The 24781-nt window shown below is 38.7% G+C and overlaps 1 protein-coding gene across 4 annotated transcripts in view; it reads right to left on the bottom strand.

Moving 5' to 3' along the window:
- Window positions 1-6226: 6226 nt before the first annotated feature.
- The window catches only part of LOC149781702 (sex peptide receptor-like), a 40187-nt gene continuing 21632 nt past the window's right edge, over window positions 6227-24781 (bottom strand). For 3 of the 4 annotated variants that reach the window (XM_089935790.1, XM_089935789.1, XM_089935791.1), the window contains exon 2: window positions 6227-9276. In XM_089935790.1, the coding sequence (XP_089791916.1) occupies window positions 8025-9248 (1224 nt within the window). In that variant the 5' untranslated portion in view covers window positions 9249-9276 and the 3' untranslated portion in view covers window positions 6227-8024. Of the gene's footprint in view, window positions 9277-9401; window positions 11389-24781 lie in introns of those variants that run through there. The other variant, XM_089935793.1, reaches the window with a different exon arrangement.

Raw genomic sequence — 24781 nt, 5'->3', positions numbered from 1 at the left:
TATAATCTTGTTCCTGGAAAATTATTCATTCGTGCTTAAGATCTAGCAGAATCATTTGTATTATTGTTGTTATGTTCGGTAGTTCATTTGGTCTCGAATTTATTTCTTCAAATTGTTCATTTCAAGTGAATTTACTCTGGAAACAAAGAGTGCTCATTTAAAAAAATAATACTCTTGGTCAGGGACATTCACTGGGGTTTATAGTGAATTTAAAACTGGAATTATATTACTGTGTTTTAACAAAAGACTGTTGGTACAACAGCACAATACAGACCGATACAGCACATCAACACCTTCAGCGATTGACTTAATTCGGATTTCTACTAACGTTTATTCAGAACTTTAAATTATTAGGACTTGTCTCGGTAATTTTATGATTATTTTTGGGGATTTAATTTGCAATACCGTAAGTTCTCTTTTTTCATTTTTACTTTATATTTTAGAGAAATAAATTTGTTGAATTTTACAAAGCTTGTTGCTTGTCAATTTTTTTCTGTTACTTATTCTAAGAGAAGAGACTCGTAACGACCCATATTCGGAAGGATTTAGCCAATGTTGCCTCATATTAGAACCTATTTAACCACATTGAACCAATATTGATAATGACTCAGGCTCTGCTATACAGTTTTGCACTTTGCACAGAGTTTACCTTTTCGAGAATTTTTTAAAAAGGTTTTTCTCACTAGTTATACTAGCGATTTATAAAAGACATTCTATATCGTAGGTATTGTTAAAATAACTTTGAATTCATTGGATTCTGATCTATGATCGGGCAAAATTCAATTTCCCTATTTTAATAACTGCTGAAGTTATTTTACTTTTGGACAAGTTCAGATTCATTGTTTAAGCAAATGGGAGCAACCATTGTGATAGCTGTCTGTTATAGTGATAGTGAATTGCTTCATAAATTAAAAAAATGTCAATTACAATGCGTGAAAGCAACCGAGGTATGCCAACATTCGCTCTCTTGTGCATGTTGGCAGTGCAAACGTTAGCTTATACTGGTCCCACTCTCAGAAGTACATAATAACTGTAGAGCTGAATCATAAAGGCCCATTAGATGTTATTAACTTATTATTGTATGATTTCATTTTGGTTGTATATCTGAAGCATTTAAGTCGTAAACATCTAAACAGACTTTTTATATAAACATAATGTTCTTCTTACATAGAACAGTATTTATTAGTAGCAAAGTCCTACATAAGCCACTCATACAAGGTGAAAATTTGCATATTTTAAAATTGCACATTTTTGTAATTTCTCAACGTAGTAGCCAGTGTTATTCTAAAAGAAAGGAACGTGAAACTTACCGCAATTATCCATGAAATGTCATCAACACATTTTACAGTTTGAACAGGGAAGAAGCAGATCACATTCACAAAGGTCAAGGGTTAGAGTTAAGAAAAATTCTCAATTCTTCCGACAATAGAACACATTCACAGAGGTTAAGGGTTAGAGTTTAAAAAGGTTCCCAATTTCTTCTGACAAATAGATTACATTCACAGAGGTCAAGGTTTAGAGTTTATAAAGTTTCCCATTTCTTCTGACAAATAGATTACATTCACAGAGGTCAAGGGTTAGAGTTTAAAAAGGTTCCCAATTTCTTCTGACAAATAGATTACATTTACAGAGGTCAAGGTTTAGAGTTTATAAAGTTTCCCATTTCTTCTCACAAATAGATTACATTCACAGAGGTCAAGGGTTAGAGTTTAAAAAGGTTCCCAATTTCTTCTGACAAATAGATTACATTCACAGAGGTCAAGGTTTAGAGTTTATAAAGTTTCCCATTTCTTCTGAACACAGATCACTTTCACAGAGGTCAAGGGTCAAAGTTTTAAAAAATTCCCAATGTTTCTGACAACAGATCACATTCGCAGAGGTCATTGATTAGAGGGTTAAAAAATGTTCAGATTCTTCTAATAATAGTAAATAGACGAATCCAAATCTGCTTTTCTATTATTTTCCCCTTAATTTTATTACAAATGAATGAAAAGCAACAATTGTTTCGATATTTTTCTTTCGGTTGATCCAACAGTTTTACATGTAAGTTTTATTTTATTTATGTGTTCTATGGCTTTTAATTTTCCCATAATTAGGGGAATTTCACACAAAACACTGTCACAAGTTATATTGCATAAGGAATCGCAAAATAAGCATAATTGGCCCATTTCATACACATCAATATTAATGTACTATTTTGTTGGGAAAGGTATGCATGATGATAGGAAAAAGAGTAAAACAAATGCAAAATGTTCATATTTGTTTTGAGGTTCGTATGCTTTTTGCATAGTATTTAAGCTTAAACGAAAAAGAATTCACCAGATTTTCTTCAATTGCTTTCCTTTTTAGTTATTTAAAATATCTTATTTATCACAGCTATTGTTAAAATAACTGTAATTGCATTTATTTGGATATATGATTGATCGATGTAATTATAGAGCACACAGCTTACCCTCACTCAAAATGTACACCACTCAAATGACTGCTAGCTCCACTTGATAAACGAGCCGATTTTTGTTTTACTTTTTGTATATGTTGTAATTTGTTTATTGCTCTTTGACAAATTAATTTCTCCTGTTTTAATAACTGGTAAAGCTAGTTTACTTCGAACTAGTTCAAGCGCATTTTTATGCACGTAGGAACAGACATTTTGATAGCTGTCTGCTTGATATAGCGTATTTTTCAGAATTACCACGTGTAAGGAAAATTCAGTCACAGTACATGATATTCACCATATTCCGGTCCTTCTCTCAGAAGTACATAAACAGTACAGCGGAACCTCCGACACATTGCACCAATATTCGGAATGATTCAGCCACACCGAACCATTATTCGGAATAAATCAAGCACATTGTGCCAATATTCAAAATGATCCCGCCACACTGACTTATTTTTCGGAACGATGATGCAGCTTTATAACAAAATTCAGAATTATTCAAACTTAAACGAAATATTATTCAAGATGAATTTTAGAATTATGCAAATGTTTGTTTAGAAACGTTAGAAAATATGAGTGATATTGTTCAGTCATGATGCAGACAGATATTAGAAACTATTCACATCAGTATTAGAATATTAGAAAATATTCAGACATTATTCGGAATAGTTCGATTTTAATTTGACTTTTTGAAACTGCCATGAATAATTTAGAAAATGTTGATATTTTACTTTGGACGAAAAACTTTTGTCATTAATAATTATTCACATTATGTCAAACAAACTGGGACATTAGTGAGAAAGGACTTTAGAATGAAACATTTAAGAACTAATCATCATATTTATCCAATGATAAACTCATTCCACGTACACCTCTAGAATATCTATCCAATTATAAGCCCAGTCAGCGTACACATGTACCATATTTATTGAATGACAAGCCCCGTGAACGTACACCTACCTGTACAATATTTATTCAATGATAATCCCAGTCCGCTTACGCCTGTACCATATGTATCCAATGACAAGTCCAGTCAACATACACTTGTACATATTTATCCAATGACAAGCCCACTCAACATACACTTGTACATATTTATCCAATGGCAAGCCCAGTCAGCGTACACCAGTACCATATGTATCAAATGGCAAGCCCAGTCAGCATACACTTGTACATATTTATCCAATGGCAAGCCCAGTCAGCGTACACCAGTACCATATTTATCCAATGATAAACCCAGTCTACATACACCTATATCACATATATCCAATTATTGGCTCAGTCAACGTCCACATGTAGCATATTTATCCAGTGATAACCCCAGTCCACGTATACCTATATCACATTCATCCAAAGATCAGCCCAGTCCACATAAACGTCTACTATAATTATCAGATGATAAGCACATTCCTCTCGTACAACTGCATCGTATTTATTATCCAACAAGCTCAGTTAATGCACATATGTACCATATTTTTCTGATCATAAGCCCAACCAACGTACACATGTACCGTATTATTCTGATGATAAGCCCAACCAACGTACACATGTACCATAGTTTTCTGATGATAAGCCCAACCAACTGTCCCTAAATTGCACTCCACCCCAAATTTTGATAGTAAACCAACTTCTCCCACCTCAACCGCACTGCACCCTACGTTCTAATAGTAAGTCAACTCCCACCCCGCCCAACCGCAGTCCATCCCGCATTTTGATAGTAAGTTAACTGCCCCCAACCACAATACACCCCACCTCTTGATACTAAGTCAACCCTCCACTACACATTCTGAAAGAATGTCGACTGTCCTTTAGCCGCACTTCACCACACATTCTGACAGTACGTCAACTTCACCCATCCACCCACCCCAAGACACACACACACACACACACACACACACATGCGCGCGCGCGTTATGGTTATAAGCCCACGTCTTATTTGTGGCAAACGAAGGCTGCCATTCATCACTTGTCTTATAATTTGGAGAAACACAGCAAGTAAATACGACAAATTATTCAGATTTTAGCTTGACAACATCCTATACTCTTGACTTCTTCTTCTTAACCTCTCTGCTTACATTTCATTTTAAATCCTAATACAGTGTTGGGGCTTTTATGTCAAATATCAATTCATTTGAAGGTAATAATAATTGAAATTTCAAAATGTAAAAGGCACAGCGCAATCAAGAGTGATTCTTAGATTCTTAATCCGACAAGGGACATATTTTGGCAATAAATTTTAATTTATTTGCTATATAGTTTTGTTTCTGTACTGATATATTTCTTTAGGTGAACCTATGTATTGCTTCAGACATATAAATTGCAGAAGCACATGTCAAACAAATTGTATTCACTGTCAATGTAAATAACATCATTAGGAAGCGAAATGTTTCTCAAGTTTACTGGGCCTCAAAATTAAGAGAGCATATGCTTTTATTGAAACAAAATTTATGCATCGAATGAAAACTGCAATTCCCTTTGAATAACCAATTTGTCATCACACGCGCTACATTATTCGAATTTAAAAGAATAGATTTATCAGAATAAGGATAAATGAAACAAGGGTTCCATAAAGGGACAGATCATATGCGTTTCGGGACATATTTACACATTTTATAATTTTTATCTGTTTTGTATCTTGAATGTCACCAAATGAAGGCGCCGAGGGAAATGGCAATTATAATGCCAGTCTGTCCCTCCTTAGACAATGCTCGCGCGACATGATTTTAGTTTGCTGTGGTCTTTGTTTCTCAAACCTTGAATGTGTCTTACCCATAGTTAGAGGCAGAAACCCATTAGTTTACGGCTGCTGGGTTCAAGGTTAAAGTCTCCAGTGCTGAAATTACATTTTCTCTTTCTTGCATCACAAGTCAAGATTCCGTGGTGAAATTTTTCACCAATTTATGTAGGCAGACTTCTTTTAGACGGGTATATCGTCATTATAAGGCCATGATGTGGAAGGCCAAGGTATTCAGAGCGGACATAGATATATTCTTGGTTTTCGCTCAGTAATCCAAATGATGGGATCCAATTTTCATCAGACTGCATAATTAGTCTACAGTTGTCCAGAGGCACTGCTCGAGCCCTGAGGTCAAGGGTCAATTTAATTTGAGCTAACATACTTTGAAGTTCCACAAGATACGTTCACTTTCCTAAGTTTTCGAAATCTGTTTGAACTTCATGGTTGCTTTGAGTATGCGATCAATAAATTAAGGGTTAAGGCCACTAGACGTGAAATTACATCCTTTTCTACACAATAACTCAACTTACATTGACTCAGTTTTCATCAAACTTCATAGTGATACTACACTCGGACGATAGTAATTTATAATCATTTATGGGGGCAGGTCGGTCCATTATTATTACACATGGAAACATTCAGTGATCAATATAAATGAGAGCTTTTCATTCCAAGGAGCGTAACAAATTCAAACCTCGCAGTGACTCGGATTTTGATTTTTTCTTTGTTAATGCATACTGATAACGGGTTAAAACAAAACCAGATCAAAGTCACTTAAAGTTAAATTACGAGGAGATGGGGATTGGGTGGGGGTGAATACTTAGCTGAAAACAACACCATGTCCCTAAGCCACAGTATATAAAATATAAATTTGCAAATATTTAACTAAACATAACTTATTTGTAGTTGCTATGACATGTTGTTTTAGTTGAACTGCATCACTTGTTGTGGTAGACAGGTTTCGGTGTTTACTCAGTTTATATTTATATGACAAATCAAGAAGATTGTGACAACAGATCTTCTTTCATCACGAAAGTACAATAACTACACCATTCAATATGTAATTTATTATGAAGAACAATTCAAAATAATATGAAAGTAAATTTTGAACTAGTGTAGTCACTAAATGTTTTATATTGACAAATAACTTAATATTTTACTGTTAATAACACAATACAATATAGAAGAAATTGCTATTTACAATGTGACCATATTTAGCTGCCTTCCGGTGTCATGCTGAAGACGTACATCTTAGTTGATATTGCCATTGTAGACTTTTCAAACAGTTATAAGTTGCATATCTGAAGGTTACTTCTAGATAAAAACGTTTAAAATAGCATTTAAACTATTTGAATTAGAACACACATAAAATGAATTAGATACAGGTTTAGACAATGCGGCCTTATGTAGCCATTGCCTCGTGTATAATGGTAACAAATATCATGAAATTGATACGTGTAAAGCAAAATCTCTTCTTCTAATATTTACGGAGAATACATTTGTATACACATTATATAGGATAATATAATTATGTGTTCTTTTACAACACGCATACACACACATGTACGCCCGCGAGTACGTCCTTTTCTTGAGCCCCGTCCGAACCGCACAAACCCACTCTATGTGTGATCCTCTTTATTAAGACACGGATGATAGGGACCGACTCGGGAGTAATGTGAGTTGCATAAGTACCTTTATATTTTCATGTTCAGTAAGTATGTGTATGATTTTGGGGTGGGCATCTTTCTTATTTTGTTTCCATGCTAGGTCCCTGAAAATCAGGAAACAAGTCCAGCAAACAATACATATACTGACAGTGGGATCGCCACAGTTTCCATGCTGTGCCCCAGGGATACAGTCCCTAGTGTAGAGAAACACACTACTATCATATGTTAATTATACATATTATTTCAATCATTCTAATCCATAAACTATATGTACAGTGGATTCGCGATTGCTCGAACATCCAGGGGACAAAAAGAAACAACGTCGAGATAACTGTAGTTCGAGTCAATGTGGCTAAACATAAAATAGACCTAATGCTTGGTCTGAAATACCAGTTTGAGCAATGGAGATGAAGGGTGTTCGAGCCAACCATGTCCAAGAGAACGAGATTCTGCTCTATTTGGTTGTAAGGTGATGAAATAGTTTGAAAGATATGATTCTGTAGTAATTCCCTGAAGGCAAAGTAACAAAACAAGAGCTGATGAAGATGTAACTTTCCTTAAGGTGGAGAAACACTACGGGGGCTGATATTGTCTATGAATTTGTTTCTTCAGGGGCAGATATTGTTCAGACACACGAATTCTCTTTCCAACAAATGGCATTACCACGTTCATTGCCACTAGCCCCGTTACCCAGGGCGTGGTCAAAGTTACAAAATTGTTTGCACAATCAACACCCATAGTAGGAGGAAGAACATGTAACATTACACAAGCGCGACAGACGGAAGCACGGACTGTATAAGCAAATAAACGAGAGTACAAAGTAAAATTAGATACTCATCTTGCAGTGCATGTACATAAAATATACTGGAGTACACAGTAAAGTAAATTTGATAAAATATAATACATTTCTCTAATACATACAGTTAACAATTCCTCATTTCGCAAAACTCAGAAAGCCGAAGTTTTGTTGCTAATAGGCAGCACAGTAAAGTTGTCCAATCAAATTTTAATTTTATAGTGTCACGTTTAAGACTGGTGTATCTATCACATATCCATAGCTTTAATACCTTGGACTCATTTCTGTGTTAAATTCTCAGTATTGGTAATTTCTTAATTATCTTAAAGAAAGTCCATAAAATTGTAGAGGATATAACATATGAACCACGACTGAGAAGACAGGTAGTCAAAGTCTTGTATTCGAGATATCATCGGCTGCGTTAGTGCTCACGCGCTGAGGGTTGTTCACGCTCGGTATTTCTAGACCATTTGCTTGGTTTGTACAACTAGCTGTACCAGAAGACTCTGAAAGTTGTGCTTTACGGCATGTCGTAAACTGAAACATGCTTTTCAGAGCGGACCTAAACCTACGTATCATTAGAACATATACCCAAAAGTTACAATGAAAGCTAATGATTACTGCAACATCATATGATAAATGTATTTTTCGGTTGACCTCAAGCGGGAAAATTGATTTTCCACTATGTATTTTTCCAACCACGATCAGGTAATAGATTCCGTACGGAATTTCCGGAATCAACCAGATAATGGAAATAATCACCACCACCTTAGTCAGGATCTTGTGCTTCTGCTCTTCAGCTGACGATGATGTTAAATTCGAGCTAGTAAAGTTATGATATACTTTGTTGATACCTACAACGATTGGTATGGTGATGAACAACCCCAAAAATGATGGAAATAAGTGTACGAAGAGCAAGGAAAACCAAAGGTACACACATGTTTGAACGCACGGTTCCTCTATGGCCCACTGGCAAAATCCATCGTTCGTTGCTTTAATGTTGAAAGCGTGATACATGTGAAATAGGAAGCCAAGAATATAGATTACAATGATGGAAACAAACGTGTTCCGCATATTACACCACCTGCGCGACACAAGAGGACGGCATAAGAACAGATAGCGATGGATTACCAATAAAAGAGACTGCCAAATAGAAATGGTGTGGAATGCGCGGGAAATGTATAGCCGGGATATCATGAAGCCAGTGCACCATTCTTTAGTCAGTAGTACATTACTGTGTAAGTAAACATGGAACATTCCTGGTAATGTTACAAGTCCTGCCAGAGAGTCCGAAATAGCCACGGATATCAATAGGAGGTACGTAGAATTTTGCATTTTCTTCCTCAGGAACCCAAGCACAACAAGGACATTAGCTCCAGAGACCATGAGAACTAGAGCCGGCCACAAGTATCCATAGATAGGAACTTCGAATTCGTAAATATGGAAGTAATGGCTGTAGTAGTAAAGTGGATAGTCTAAATAGTAATGACTATCGTAGTGGTCTACATTATAGTAGTCAGAATGGAGAGTTGCGTTACTCTTGTTTCCAATACCTATGAAGTTGGTGTCCTCGTGATCTGTAACATCGGGTGTTGATGTGGTGGTAGACATAGTTGAATCCAACAAATTTCTAACGGTTCTGAAACGAAAGAAAAATAAAGAATGTTTTCACCTTTTACTGTATTTCATAATAAGATACTGAAATGTATAAATGTGTAAAAATAAATAATATCAACACATTGGCGATAACAGTAATATCAGTACCGTTGCGGCGTCTTCTCTAGAGCTGCTTTATCTGCAGTTACGTGTGGTATGTTTTCATATTCTTTTTCGTCTTATTCTTCTGCTTTCACTCTCTTGCCTCCGTTAGGACTAATAAAGAGGTGCCATATAAATATGTTTCCAAAATAAACTACAATAAAACAAAACAAAGAAGGTTGAAGTATCAATGGATTTAAAGTGGTATTCGATCTGAATCGTATAGATTGTCATTGAATGAACTTACACGACCTGCTTCTACGATTTTCAGTGTAAGCCATACCCAATATGCTGTGCGACAAACGATGCTAGTTATTTATAGAAAGACTTTGGAGATAATATAATACTCAAAATTGTTTGATCAGGGGATTTAACTCTAAACATACTCATACTCAAGCAGGAAAATGAAGGTGAAATCAATGTTTTGTAAAATTGGATTGCAAACCGAAATAAAAGTAACCATCACAATTAATCTGCAAGCTTGTCAGGGCCAACAATTCAAGTTTGAATACGGAGATATACAAAACACATAAGTAAAATCCTACCCTATCATTCTTGAAATCGTTCAAATCACTAAGGATATAAAGCTATGAAGGCTATCCGATCAAAACTTCCTGGCAGGATGTTATGCCCACCCCAGTAATGTTCACTGTATTAATTTTCCTAAGCACTGTCCTAATGAAAAAAGTCGCTTCATTTTCAATACGAATCAATTAGACAAGACAGTTTCAAGCATTACATTAAGGAGATAAATCTGCACAATGTAACTGTCCTTCTTAAGTATTGTAAAATTTCGGAACTATTTTGCCGATGTAGTAATACATCTTACTTGGCTATAGCCTTAACTTCATTGGCGTGAAATATATATTAAAAAAATCCAGGCAAGAGTTGTTTTTTTTCCTTCAAAAATATATAACAGACAAAAATCAACGTTGTTTCAATCATGAAGTGGAAATATGTCGTAGTGTCACGAGTGACGTTATGACAATGCACGTCAGTCGTAAAATATTTCCTTATATCTACTACAAAAAAGCGTAGATATCCTTAACGTCCTTTTATTCTCAATATGTTGTACCACTTTTATTTCTATTTGAGCATGATATAAAAAAAAATAATTGAGTAAATTGCTTTATTAATGTTTAATATATTCTAGTACCGCAATTATAAACATCTCAATCAGTTACAGGAGTCAAAAAGCGGTCGTCCATTTGTCGTACAAAAGTTTGTCAAGAAAAGACACAAAGTTGTATGTTGTATCAAAGCAATTTAAACTTTAAATTTTTCCTTGGCTTCTTTTGTTAAAAATAATTTAGCAAATATGCCTTATATTAAAAGATTATATGTTGGAAAAGATAATGTGCTGGCTTCCTGGAATTTGCGAATGACATGTCAATTCACCATAAATATGTATGAATTAAACTTTATGGATTTCATTTCGATGTTAGCGAGCGATAGCGACATGATTTCGATGTTAGCAAGTGATAGCGATACGATTTCGATTTAGTGAGCGTCTGTAACGTTATTCTGATGTTAGCGAGCGGTAGCAATAAATAGGTTAATGTTTGATGAAACAATCGGGGTAAATCATAATTTGCCTGTGTCTTTCGACTTTCTGGTAGGGACACTTGAACACGATAAGAGTATGGAATTCAGTTATTCCTAGTTTTATCCTTTGTCGTTTCCGTATCACATGTAGCTCCCCCCCCCCCGATTCTCCAGTTCTAATATAGAATGGCATTCTTATAAAGTGTTTTTACCATCTGAGAAAAGTAATCTGGCCTGGCCAAGATTTGCTTATCCGAAACATATTTATTACAAGCAAAAAGCCCATTTACTGCATGCACATCATTGTGGAAACATTGAATTCATAATCAAACGTAATTCACAGTTACCACATGAACGTCATCGTGGAAACATTGAATTCATAATCAAACGTAATGCACAGTTACCACATGAACGTCATCGTGGAAACATTGAATTCATAATCAAACGTAATGCACAGTTACCACATGAACGTCATCGTGGAAACATTGAATTCATAATCAAACGTAATGCACAGTTACCACATGAACGTCATCGTGGAAACAGACATCATTCTAACGTAAAGAAGTGTAAATCATTTGGAAATATTAACGTCGTTCTACCATGATCAATAGTAAATCTCAGTCACTATATGTAATCATTGTGGAAACATTAACATCATTCCGCCATCGTTATGGGCACCTAAATGGCATAATAAAAACCAAAGGTGAAACATGTTCCTGGAAATAACCACCAAAACAATTTGGCACATCCGTACGGCAAGCAAAATTCACAACAGTTTATGTAATGTAAAGTTACCTCAGACAAACGTAGTTTATCTGGCATGTATCATACTGTTACATGGTACAATTTATAATTATTTCAAGGCAATTACGTATTACCTGAATGTCTGTGTTGATCGTAGCATATATCTTCGAGTATCTGCCGGTGAGGGTCTTATTTTTGTAACATATTAGACGGGGATATGCCGCGGTATACAGCTGTACAATGGACAGGGCTATACCGCTGTATATAGATGTACAATGGACAGGGTTATACCGCAGTATGCAGCTGTACAATGGACAGGGTTATCACGCGGCATTGAGATATACAATAAACAGGGATATGCCGCTGAGTAAATCTGTGCCGCTGAAAACAGTCGTACAATGGAAGCGGCTATGACGCGGTATAGAGCTGTACAAGGAACAGGGCTATGCCGCGGTATGCTGCCGTACAGTAGAAATGGCTGTGCCGGGGTATACAGCTGTGCAACAGACAGGGCTATGCTGCAAAATACAGATATACAATAGACAGGGCTATGCCGCGTTATACAGATATACAATATGCCGCAGTTTATAGCTGTAGCATGCAAGTTTGTTTGACGTATGGTATCGACGTTAATTTCATGCAATGCAGTTATTAAGTCACAAGTTCACCCTCCAATAAATATTTTATTGAAGGCAGTTTATAATTCATTGCTGGTATATACAATACGATCATCTGGGTTTGCACATGGTGTCCGTAATCAAGATAATCAATAGCAAGAAATGGACGAAGCTTGAACGTATAACAAACAGTGGAAGAGGCATGGAGGTATAACAAGCCAGGGAAGAAGCATGGAGGTATCGCACGTAATGGATGAAGCCTGGAGGTATCGCACGTAATGGATGAAGCCTGCACGTATAGCAAGCCACGGAAGAGGCCTGGACGTATAGCAAGCCATTTAAGAAACCTCGACGTATAACAAGCCATGGAAGATTCCTGAATGTATAGCAAGCAATGGAAGAGGTCTGGATGTATAGTAAACCACTGAATAGGAAAGGACGTAAAGCCATGGTAGAAGCCATGGACGTATAGCAAGCAATGGAGGAGGTCTGGACGTATAACAATCTATGGAGGAGGCCATGAGGTATAACAAGCCAAGGAAGAGGACTGGAGGTGTAACATGCCATAGCAGAGACCTGGGCGTATAGCAAGAAATGGAAGTTGCCTGGACGTATAGCAAACCATTGAATAGGTCTGTACGTATAGCAAGCAACGGAAGAAGCCTGGATGTATAGCAAACCATTGAAGAGGCCTGGAGGTACAACAAGCCATGGAAGAGGCCTTGAAGTATAGCAAGCAAACAAATAGGACTGGAGGTATAACATGCAATAGAAGAGGCCTGTACGTATACAAGCAAATGTTTGAAAACAAAATCAGAGTATGTATAGTCACCAAGATGACCTAGTTTGTCTGGCTGGTATCTCTTATTGCCTAGACCTAATTATCATTATCTGCAGATAATCAAAGTTGACAGGTAATACTCATTTTGGACACTTCTTCTTTCAAGCCGACAATCTAAACGTATATTTGGTGTACACAAAAATTATTCAAAATATAGATAAATATCAAATATCTTTCTTTAAAAGTTGACTGCATATGCATGACGTATTTTATAATAAAGAAGAAGAAAAAACACAACAAATATCGTATATTCAACAAACACATTTTGTATATCCCATGGAACAAATAAAAATGCAATATGCAGACGGACCTTATGAAAAATTCAAGTTCTGATGCAATTTGTCAATAAAATTAAAAATTACAAATAATTTATTATTTAAAAGAACTGGATGTCACGTAATGACAATTGTGATCTGATACTATAGGGATACATAGCAGAAAACTACATACATTTGTGTATTTTTATGTTCAAACTTTCATTTTAACTCGCTCATCCCACTTTCGTTTTACTCTTTAAACTTTGTATCTTGAAACTTTCATTAATCACTCCAGTCCTAGTACCGGCAATAGCTAGTTCAAAGATAAAATATAGCAGCAGAGGGGGCGAATCCTACAAAGGTCTAGAGACCACCAAATGATAAAATAAGCCTTAAAAAAAAAGCTAATCCTACAACAAAACGAGACTTCCAAATGCTAAAATAAGCCTTCAGAAAGGGGGGGGGGGGATTCTACAACAGCAACGAGACAAAAAAACGCGACCCCCCCCCCCAACTTGTTGTCGCCGCCCGGGGCTGCTCTCTTCGAGTTTCTCACGTTAACCATACAATGTATCAAGTCCGATACGGTATCGTGTCCGCGGGTCGTGTAAATTTATTGTCACAAATCCATGCGGGGTTCTTTGAGCGCGACTAAAGAAATTTTTGAATTTATTTATGTCCATATCACCGCTACACCATGTCTGATGAATGTTTCTCAGCGTGTGAACATCAACTCCATTAAACACCGCAAGAAGATTACAGTTGTCTCTAATTACTTTAGGAATTTGTGTATAACGCTGAGTAACATAAATCACATCAGTGTTTTTATGACGACCTCGTGAAAATATTCTTGCAGGATTTTTTTGCTTGTCCAGCATCACATCATCATACACTACTAGGTTATTTATTTCCCCGTTAAGGTCTTCCACGGACGGAGCTTCTTCAATATCAGTTATAAATTCAACAACATCCTCGCCGTCTTCACTCAGCGCTTTTGCACTCTCATTAAAATCTTTTATAACATCATAACAACGTTGATCATCCACAGACGGAGCTATCAAGTATAGTTTGTCCCATTTCATCCACTTCATTATCATGTTCAGTAGCAGTTGCGTTTTACCTGATCCTGACGGTCCTATGATGATCATTCTGATAGAATTTGGTAGCACGGAATTATGCTTGACTGGTTCTTTCCTTCGCGTCGCAGAAAAATCTGTAATTTCCATTTGTATATAGGGAATAATAATTATGGATCTATATTGTGTGAAGTGTAAGGCACGAACCCCTACAAACGACATAACAACCATTACAACAAAAAATAACAGACAAGCACTCTCTGGTACGTGTGTGCGATGTGGCACAAAAAAATTTAGATTTCAAAAAAAAAGCCTGACAAAGTCAGCGGAGGTGACATTGCAGCAACCCTCGGACGACTTCCAGGTACCCCTTGGGCTAAATATCCCGGAGAAAAACATCTTCCGGGATACAATTACTGCGGTCCAGGGACCCGACTAGATATCAGACTTGATGAACAATCTAAACCAAAACCGGGAGAGTATCCGATAAACGCTATCGACGCAGCGTGTCACATACATGATGTTGCTTATCGAAGTAAAGATCTACAAGACAGGCATATCGCGGATGTGAAATTAATTCATGCACTAAGCTCCATAAAAAATAAATCATTTAAGGAGTCACTCGCTAATTGGTTAGTAAGATCAGCGATGAAATCTAAATTAGTATTAGGCGCTGGATAATTAAATAAAAATGGAAGCGATTTATTATTCCCCGGCCGGATACTGGAGAGGTAACTCAGCAATTAATAAACTCGCCAGCGCAGCAAAAGTAACACGCAAGGTTGCCAAAAATTGGCTATCAAAACAAGCAATATGGCAAATCTACCTACCACCACCTCGACAAATCAATTTTGCACATTTTGATGTTAGTACCCCCAATGAAGTTCATCAGGCTGACATACTATTTCTGCCTCATGATACTGTCCGTAGAAAAACATACAAATACGCGCTAACAGTAGTTGATGTTGCTAGTAGATACAAAGAAGCAGAACCGTTAGCGACTAAAACAGCGTCCGAAGTCGCCTCTGCGTTTAAACGAATTTATCAGCGAGGACCTCTAAGCTGGCCCCGATTATTACAAGTTGATCCTGGCAAGGAATTTCAGGGCGCGGTATCATCGTTGACAAAGCAGCATAACGTTGTTATACGACGAGGGCATACTGAAATTCATCGGGATCAGGCAATTGTTGAGCGATTTAATAGAACACTCGCTGAGAGATTATTCGGATACCAGTACGCGAGGGAATTCATTTACGATACGAGATCTCGTGAATGGGTTGCAAGACTGCCAAACGTGATAGCCGCGCTGAATAATGAAATTACCAGAACAACAAACATGAGACCTGTAAATGCAATCACAAAAAAATATATACCCCGCGTCAGTGAACGCGGACATGTTTCAACGCAGCCACGGACGCTAGCGTCCCCACTGCTGGGTAATGTCACCGTTAGGTATTTATACGAACCAGGCGAACTAGAAGGAGGAAAAAAGGGAGCAACCGATCCGACATGGAGTGTTACCACACACAAGATATCCAGCATAACCAGATCAACTGGGAGAAACGCAATCTACAGATTAGATTCAACTGCTCCTCAGCGTGGATTCACACGCGAGCAACTTCAGGTGATTCCCACGGATACACAATTACCACCTCGATCACTTAAATAACTGCAGCAGCACCTCTGCGTCGATTACACTCAAGACAGGTCAGCATTACATTTTCACGTGTATGACCGCGACTGCTATCTATTCTATCTACGGTAAATTGTCTTGGGTCGTTTTTCGAATACTGCCACAGCAATAAACAATTACAACTCGCACAGTGATTATTCTGCTGTTGTTGTAATTGTATTACAAATTCAACATCCAAACTTTGTTTGGGATCAAACTCTCTACCATTTTTTTTGTCGCTCTGTTTGTAACCGGCTAATTTCTTTCTTATTGTATCATCAGCGATTGATCTGTTGATGCTGTCGTTGATAACATCATCTAATACAATTCTTTGTAACTGAGCTATCCTTCTTACTCTTGACACGGCTAAATAAACTAAATTTGACCACTCGATGCGATCATCAACAATCCAAACTGTTGTATCTGAAATAGTTAGTCCCTGCGAACTGTGGATGGTCATAGCGTATCCTAGCGTCCACGGGGATTTGCTCATTTTCAGTGCCTGTTCAACAGCATCAACATCAACTGTGACAATATCATTTAATACTAAATTCTGTTTCTCCACCCCCGACGCAGTCCCGCGCCCTGGAATATCAACATCAATATTCTGCAATCGCGTATCAGCTGGTCTATAACACAACGGCACTGGCAACATGGGAAATTTCTTCTGATGTAACTGAAATAACTGCTGCTGAAGCGTGTCCCTGACTATCTTTCTACTTGCAACAATTAAATCATCTGGTTTCCACGTTTCCCAAAAGTCGCTCAGCTCCGTCTGTGGAATTATTTCACGCATTATCTCACACTGGACTTTATTGGTTTGTAGCCTGATCAACGCCTTAAACTCTTTCAGCGTTTCATCGAGTGCTCTAACATCGTTAGTTATTTCCTCATAATAATCTACAAAAGTTTTCAGCCACGTGTGTGGAGATTCACCTGTAAATGGGGGTGGTTGACCATGATCGCCGCACATCACCACTGCGGTATTTTTCTTTAGCAGCCAATCCAGAAACTGTTTTAATGTATCCAACGGCACAGTGTCTATCTCATCCCAGATGATTTTCTCGGGAATATATTTCGTTCCCATTCGTTCAGGTGTCCACGTGCCGCCGCTGTATTTGAAAAAACTGTGATACGTGCACGCGTTAACATCCCGTTGTCTCATCTCCCTGGCAAGTCTGTGTGTGGGAGTCAGCACGACCAAGTCAGAACCGCGAAATAATTCAATCGCTCGAGTTGTTTTACCAGAACCACCGGGACCGTTCAGATAAACTGTTTTGTGTCTTGTAACAGGATCGTGCACCGGCGGCAACAATGACGTCGAAGACATTTCTGCGCTGCGATACTCATCCACGATTTCAACGTCAGCTGATTCACAATATCCGTGTAACATTTCATTCTTTATTCTCCACGAGCCCCACGATGGATCATCCGATATAACATTATTCAACACCGCTAAGTGTTTTTTATTAATATAAAATGAATCCGTTGCAACTCTTACTGCGTCAACGGGGAATCTATTAATCATCGACAACAAATTTATGGATACATAAGCTAGCATCGAAGATCTCAAATGTGTGTACTGAGATGATTCTCCGTCGATATAACTAAAAACAGTCCCTAGTTTTTCTCCGTTTGACAGAAACACATCTTCGCGTTTACAGAACATGTTGTTCGTGGCTGCATCAGCGACAACAAGATCCAATTCAGTCTTGTCCATGATTAATCGACTGTGATGTTGTTTATGATCATACGCTCCACCTTGAGTGAATTTTCCTATTATTTTTCGTCCTAGATCTTTTGCTGTGCTTGCATCATTTTTGATAATATCGTCGATAGAAGCTTCTGGATATTCTCGTGACCAATCTTCGATGACTTCTTGTGACGTAACCGGAGTTGGCAACCAAACTTCGGTTTGACGAAAATAACATATAATCGCTTCGCTGACCGTCAGCGACAACAGTATTCGACTGTCAAGCATGTATCGCAATAACACTATCGGTGCCCATCGCTGTTCAACGAAATGTCTGCCAAACCAAACATAACACACAGGATGTAAATCCTTAGCGAATTTAAACGACGACACACAAGCAAATCCGGTCAAGTCAAAATCAGGCAATGGTCCGTTTACAGCAACTCTTGTCATCGAGTTTGTAACGTGGCCAAACCGTTTAAAATATTCGCTGCATTCTCCACGCCCAAGGAAACTTCCTGGATAACACGCCGTCATGTCCACGGATATCATATCGCGGTAATCATACCGAGTATTCCACAAACCGCCGTGTCCGTATTCGACACAGCTCTGTTGGATATCCCCAAGGAAACTTTTCGGAGTTGGTCTCCATGAATTTCGTTCCCGGGCTACATGCGCGGCAACACCCGGGACAGTAAAACAGTGTCGCAGTAACGTATCAGTGTCCGTCGCATGATATTTTTCTGCGAGTTTTTTCATTTCGTGCTGTAACGCCGCCGTTCTGTATATTTCCCCGTCGGGTCTCACAAACTGATTATATTCTCCATCTTCGCTCGAGAATAACCACACCGACACTGGATCGGTTTTACTTATCCGATGAATACAATCAAACATATTTCCCGAGTAATACTTCACAACACGGTCTCGCGGAAATATTCTAACCTGGTCAGTCCAAGCGTGACTGTTATGATCGATAATATTTATTGAAGCTCCATTGCGATTATATTTACACTCGTACAATACCGTACCGGTTAACGATGAAACCGTTATAGGAAATCTCAGCGAGCGTTCCAACGCGGCAACATCATTTATTGACGCTCCTGTATCCGCTACTCGTTTAGCCCATTCTGTTATTTTATTTTTTCTGATCTCGGTTAGACCATTTCCACGTGGTGCATTTTTAAAATGTTCCATTACTCGCTCAGCTACACAATTCATCCTTGACTCTGTCAACGGCGACACCCTCATCGGGGCGAGTTTATCGACACTTGGTTTCTTTATCGGATAAATTCCATAAACGACCGCGGTCACAGGATACGCTCTGGCATAATACGGTTTATCAATCCCAACAAGTACTCCCGGGTTTGAGTCTTTGCTCAACAAAATGGTTTTTCCGCGCGGATCAAGAACAGGGTCTAGTTTGTCTCTGATAATCCACTTTCGGGTTCCCTCGTCGTCGACTCCAACAATAAATTTTATCTGCACGAAATATCTTCTATCGTCGAGATACTCAATTATATTACGCGCGATTGTATCGTTGATGGTACCATCAATGATGAAACTCAAGGAGTTTTCACGGGAAACTCTTCGAGGAGAAATGCTTTGCATTTCCGGGATAATTTTATACGAAGACCACGTGTGTGCGGCACCATCACGACGAAACTCTTCTTTGGCATCCTTGATAACACCAATTACCGTTGCTAACTCTCTTCGTCGACGATCAGTGGTTAACCGGTCAAGATCGAATCGAGAACCTGCGGGTTTTATTCTGGATAGTCTTTCAAAACTCATTATTATAATTAAGACAAGTATTTAAATAGACAAATATATTATATATAATGAACGGAAACTCAAAGAGTTTCTCATGCAAGTGGATCAAACTAAATTCATCAGCGCCGTGTAACAGACGTTGCAGAGGCGAATACTGTGGACAACATGCTCAACAGGTCCGCGGTGGGAGTCTAGGACCGATACCGTGTATCAGATGCGGCATTGGAGTACGAGGAAAAACGCAATTATGTTCAGCGTGTGGTGGAAAACGCTATCGAGAACTAAAACGGTATTATGATAAAAAATATCCAGCCTCGAACACTCTCTCGGAGCGTGATTACATAAATAAGTTTTCAGACAAATTATGAATTAGACAAATGATTTGCTTATAGTATAATGAATCAAGAATTCGCCCCCGAACAAAAATTTGTTCCACATCCAACTATTCCAAATTATGAAGCGTCACACGATGGTACAGTCAGACACTGCCGGCGACGGAAACCAATCGGTGTTGTATCCAATACCGGTTATCTAAAATTCCATGCTGGAGGAAAAGATTATCTCTGTCATCGTTTCGTCTATGAATGTTTCCATGGATTGATCCCTAAGGGTCTTGTCGTTGACCACGTTGACGGGAATCCGACCAATAATGCCATAAACAATCTTCGGATGGTCACGCAACGCAAGAACTGCTTACTGGGTAACACAGGTCATTGTAAAACAGTTGGAAAACGGGCTGTTAAGTCTCGAAATACAGAGACGGGTCAAGAAATGATATTTCAATCAATGGCCGCAGCTGGCAAATATTTCGGTATTTGTCAACCTTCGGTACAACGAGTCGCAAATGGGATCTACAAAACAGCATTTTCAAAAAAGCTCAAACAATATATTTCATTTTCCTACATACAGCTTATCCTCGACGATAACTCGTAAACACTCTCATGCAATTTAAAAATATAAAAAATATAATAATATGAATCACGAAAACATAAATGTCATAATTGTTGAACTCGAAAAATTGCAACAGCGTGGTTTTAATATTTTACTAAACGCTGAAACAATTATGTCAGATTTTGAATCGTTGAATGAGCGCGCCGGCAAGAACAATCTCGCCGCGTGTTATAGGTTCATTAAAAATATACAGAATTACGTTTACGGGTCACTTGCGTCGATAACTGACGATCAGGTATCTGAATTCGTTCCACTGTGCGGCGCAGTTGAGAAGATCAGGCTTGAATTGTCACAACAATATGAGACTCGAAAATTAATCAACACCAGGGTACGACGGCTACAAGGTCACATAAAGAATCTTGGAAACGCTAACACTTCCGAAAACTCTTCGAGTTCTGACACGGAAATGCCTACGGGTACTAGTGTTTGTGACTCCGTCGATGAGCGATGCTAGCATCGCCAAGTATGAAAGTGTCTCACGCTTTGTACATTTTCACGGTAAAAAAAAATAATACATTTTTTTTTGCCCAAGCGTGGAAACTCGAAGAGTTTCTCATGCTAGCATCGCCAGAGAAATGTTTTACATTTTCAGAATTTGCTCGAGCGCGGGCGCATCAATACAACAATGAGAATAGTTCATAATCTGTTCTCGTTGACACCAAGCTGTGATCATATGATTTTGCTGTAACTGCGTCAATTGTGACCGCGTCAACAAGAAGTCTTCGTTGCCATACACGTTAACGATTATTTTAACGGGGAAATACTGTTCCGAGAAACTCTTTGAGTTTCCAGAAACGCTAGCGTTTCCAAATGCGGTTTTTATTGCTTCGTGAAGAATTTGCTTATCATGAATATGAACTCGTGCGTGAATGTATTCACACATTATATACAACCGTTTTTTTTTTAAATGCGTGAAACTCTTTGAGTTCGAGTGATGCAGAGCATTTCCAAAATGTGCTTTGCGCATTTTCAGGATTTCACCAGTAAGTTCACCGAGATTGTCTCGCCACGCAGGTCCAACAAATTTCCCCGTTGGTCGGTGAGTTTGAAATTTATCGTTGACAACCACGGATTATTACACCGTAGATAGACCACATTGATTGGTTCTTGCACAGTCAGAAAACCAGGGGGGTCTTTTGGTGTGAACGTATACAGGATAAACCCCTGTTGGGCCGTCGTAGTATCTGATGCGCTGTAGCTACCGTCGATGACGTCACATACAAGATTGACCGCGATAACATCTGTGATATTTACGATCCCGACGGAGATGTGTCTGCCATCGGATGCTGTACTGTTGTCGTGTCTTAAAATAACAGGTTGTGGTTTTGTTCGCGTGTACGTGGCAGAAATATCTTCGAAAGATTCCGCGATGAGATCAGAGACTGATTTTCTCAGCGTGTGCGCGTTATATCCAGGAAGTGTAAATTCTGAAATCTTCTCCACGGGAATACCAAATTGGGATGCGAACTTGGATCTTTTTTCGTTTCCGTAATCGCCCTTGAGATTCAGTAGATACTGAATTATTTTTTGATTTATAATTTCCATCGAGGATGCGAGTTTGTTTAGTTTTTCTGTGGTCGTGATAATTTTATCGCGCGAACTTGTTAAATCAGAAATATAATCTTGAAAATATACTCGCAACAGTTCTAGCTGTTGTTTATGTGCTTGTTTGATCGGATTAAAAAAATGAGCTTCTATATCTTCTGGAAGGTAAGGATGGTATTTCCCGCCTTCGAAAGCTGCCCCTATTATATCTACGGGAATTCTAGGTGATGTTGAAAACCAGGCTTCTCCTGATTGTAATTGATCTGAAAATAATAAATAATCCCCGACGAGGTCGTGTGGGTCTTGCTTATCGGTCTCGAAATCCGATTTTTTAGGTTCTGGTGGACCCGGTTCGACCTCGGGTCGGGATCGTGGCCATCCTAATACGGTCCTGATTGAACTATTGTATATATCCACGGCGTATCCCGGTGCTGAGATTTCAATGACCGCAGACAGCGTTGGTTCATGAGCTGTTATAGATATTTTGACTTCCTTGCCGGTGATTCGTTTTATTTGGCGTTGTCTCTCATTATTGATTTCTTCGATCTGATAACTCCCAGTGGGGAGTGTAATTGTATCCCATTCAAATTCACGTTGTTGTGGGTCCGCGCTGGGTTTCCCGAACACGAACGAATTATTCGGCTGCTGACCGCCAAATGATGCCGACCTGACATTGGGCCAGCTGTGATACACACTGAGCTTTGCTAACGCGATTTCACTCACACGAATTGGAGTTGGAAAATTAATGCTGAATTCTGGTGTCGTCGAGGACACTGAGATCATTGTGGTCCTTACCGGTGTTGTGTTTGTGACTATTTGTTGAAGCAGTTCTTGTGACATTATTTATTTGTTTAGTTTTCAAATAGTCATTGTACGCATCTGACATTAGTTTGAATTCAGAATCTGATATCGACGCGGCGTCGCTGGATTGCACGTCTAACGATGATGATATCAGCGATGATAATTTCTGATATGCGGTCGTGGCTGTATTTAATTTTGTCGTGTAATCGTGTAATTTTGTGTTAGCACACGAGGATATTTTTTTTGCTATGATGCCGAAAACTCCTGCCGCGGTAGTGGTCGTACAAACACAGATCGTGGCAGCGACTACTGCTGTTACCGGAGTGACCGCTGATAGTATTACTCCCGCGGATGCAACAACGGCGGATACTGAATAAACCATAATATCCAGCACTGTTATGCGGCGCTTGTATTTTTTTACTTTTTGACTGGTTACTTCGATGACAGTTTTTAACTCAGATTGCCACTCACGGACTTGATTGTATCGATATTGTTGAGCATCTGGAAATCCTTCGGATTTCAACGTTAACATTTATTTAAAAATCGCTGCCGATTTTCAATTACGCGGTAACCAATTGAGGTGTTGCAGCGACGAATTCCAAACACCACCAGTAAGATGTTGCTGTTAAACTATCGTCCTCGGCTTCAAGCATAAATGTTTCCTCGGTTCCGCTGTTTAGTATTACAGTGCAAACCCCGGAATACTTATCGGTGGAATGTCTCCAGGGATATGTTGTGAAGATTTCAAATTTAGCGGCTGAAAACACAGACAACCTGTACACGCCAGTGACCGTTGCTGTGTATTTGATAGTGTTATTTTGTCGTGACCATGTTGCGAATCCCGATGATACCGTGAATACGATGTTGGTGATATGCCCCGGAGTAACTCCAGTGGGAACTTTAATCAAACTGGTTTTGTTAACGATCTCAGGAATACCCGATACGATATCCTGCTGTCTTTGTTTGATCGTGTTAATGTTATTTTCTATTATCTGAACTTGATCTGAAAAACTTTTTTCCGTTCTGACTACACCTAACCGGGTATTAATCTTATTGATATCGTTGGCGTTATTAGTAAGATTTGGTATGATTTCAGAAAGTTTCGTGTCGACGACTGGAGGAGTTCCAAAGAACTTATCCACGGTCTCATCAGTTTTTGCGAAGTTTCTTTGGAGTCTTTTAAACCCGTTCACGTGAACATCATACTCTGACCGCAGCGTATTTAGTTTACCGTTGACGATGTCCACGTATTGTTTGTTTGACGCATCCTGGTCGGATTCGGGATTCGCTAACGCGGTTATTTTGTTGCCGCTCATGTCAAGTCCGCCGGTCATTACGTCGCCGGATTTTGTTACTCTGTCGCTGACTAGGCCAACAACGAGTTTGTGCTGCGCGTCGACGTATTGTTTGTTTGCGGCATCTTCGGGACCTTCCGGATTTTTTAAAACGGTTATTTTGTTGCCGTTCATGCTGAGTTCTCCTGTCATCGTGTCACCGGCTTTTTTTACGCACTTGTCAACACCTTTATCAATACTGTCTTTGATGCTTGCGATTGATATGTTCGAGTCCTTGATGCGGCCGCCATCACTAAATGCAACGAAGTTATCCTTGGTAGCTCCAAGAACTCTGCGGATTAAATCATTCAACTTGATGTTGCTCGTTCTTAGTTTTCCTTGCCTGTCTTGGAAAATAGCAACTTCATCTGGGTCAACTCCGGCTAGATTCAAAAGATTATCGACTTCATCTCGGGTCACATATTTTGAGAGATCAGCATCTGTGCTTGGTTTACCTCTTCGTGTGAAAGGTCTTCCGTAAATATCCACCATTATTCTTATTGCTGTTTTTCAAATGCGAGCATGAAAATGCTAAGCATT

The sequence above is a fragment of the Sinohyriopsis cumingii genome, chromosome 15 (assembly GCF_028554795.1).
Source record: "Sinohyriopsis cumingii isolate HCF-2022 chromosome 15, ASM2855479v2, whole genome shotgun sequence".
Taxonomy (NCBI): Eukaryota; Metazoa; Mollusca; class Bivalvia; order Unionida; family Unionidae; genus Sinohyriopsis; species Sinohyriopsis cumingii.
This window is presented reverse-complemented; position numbering and strand designations above follow the sequence as displayed.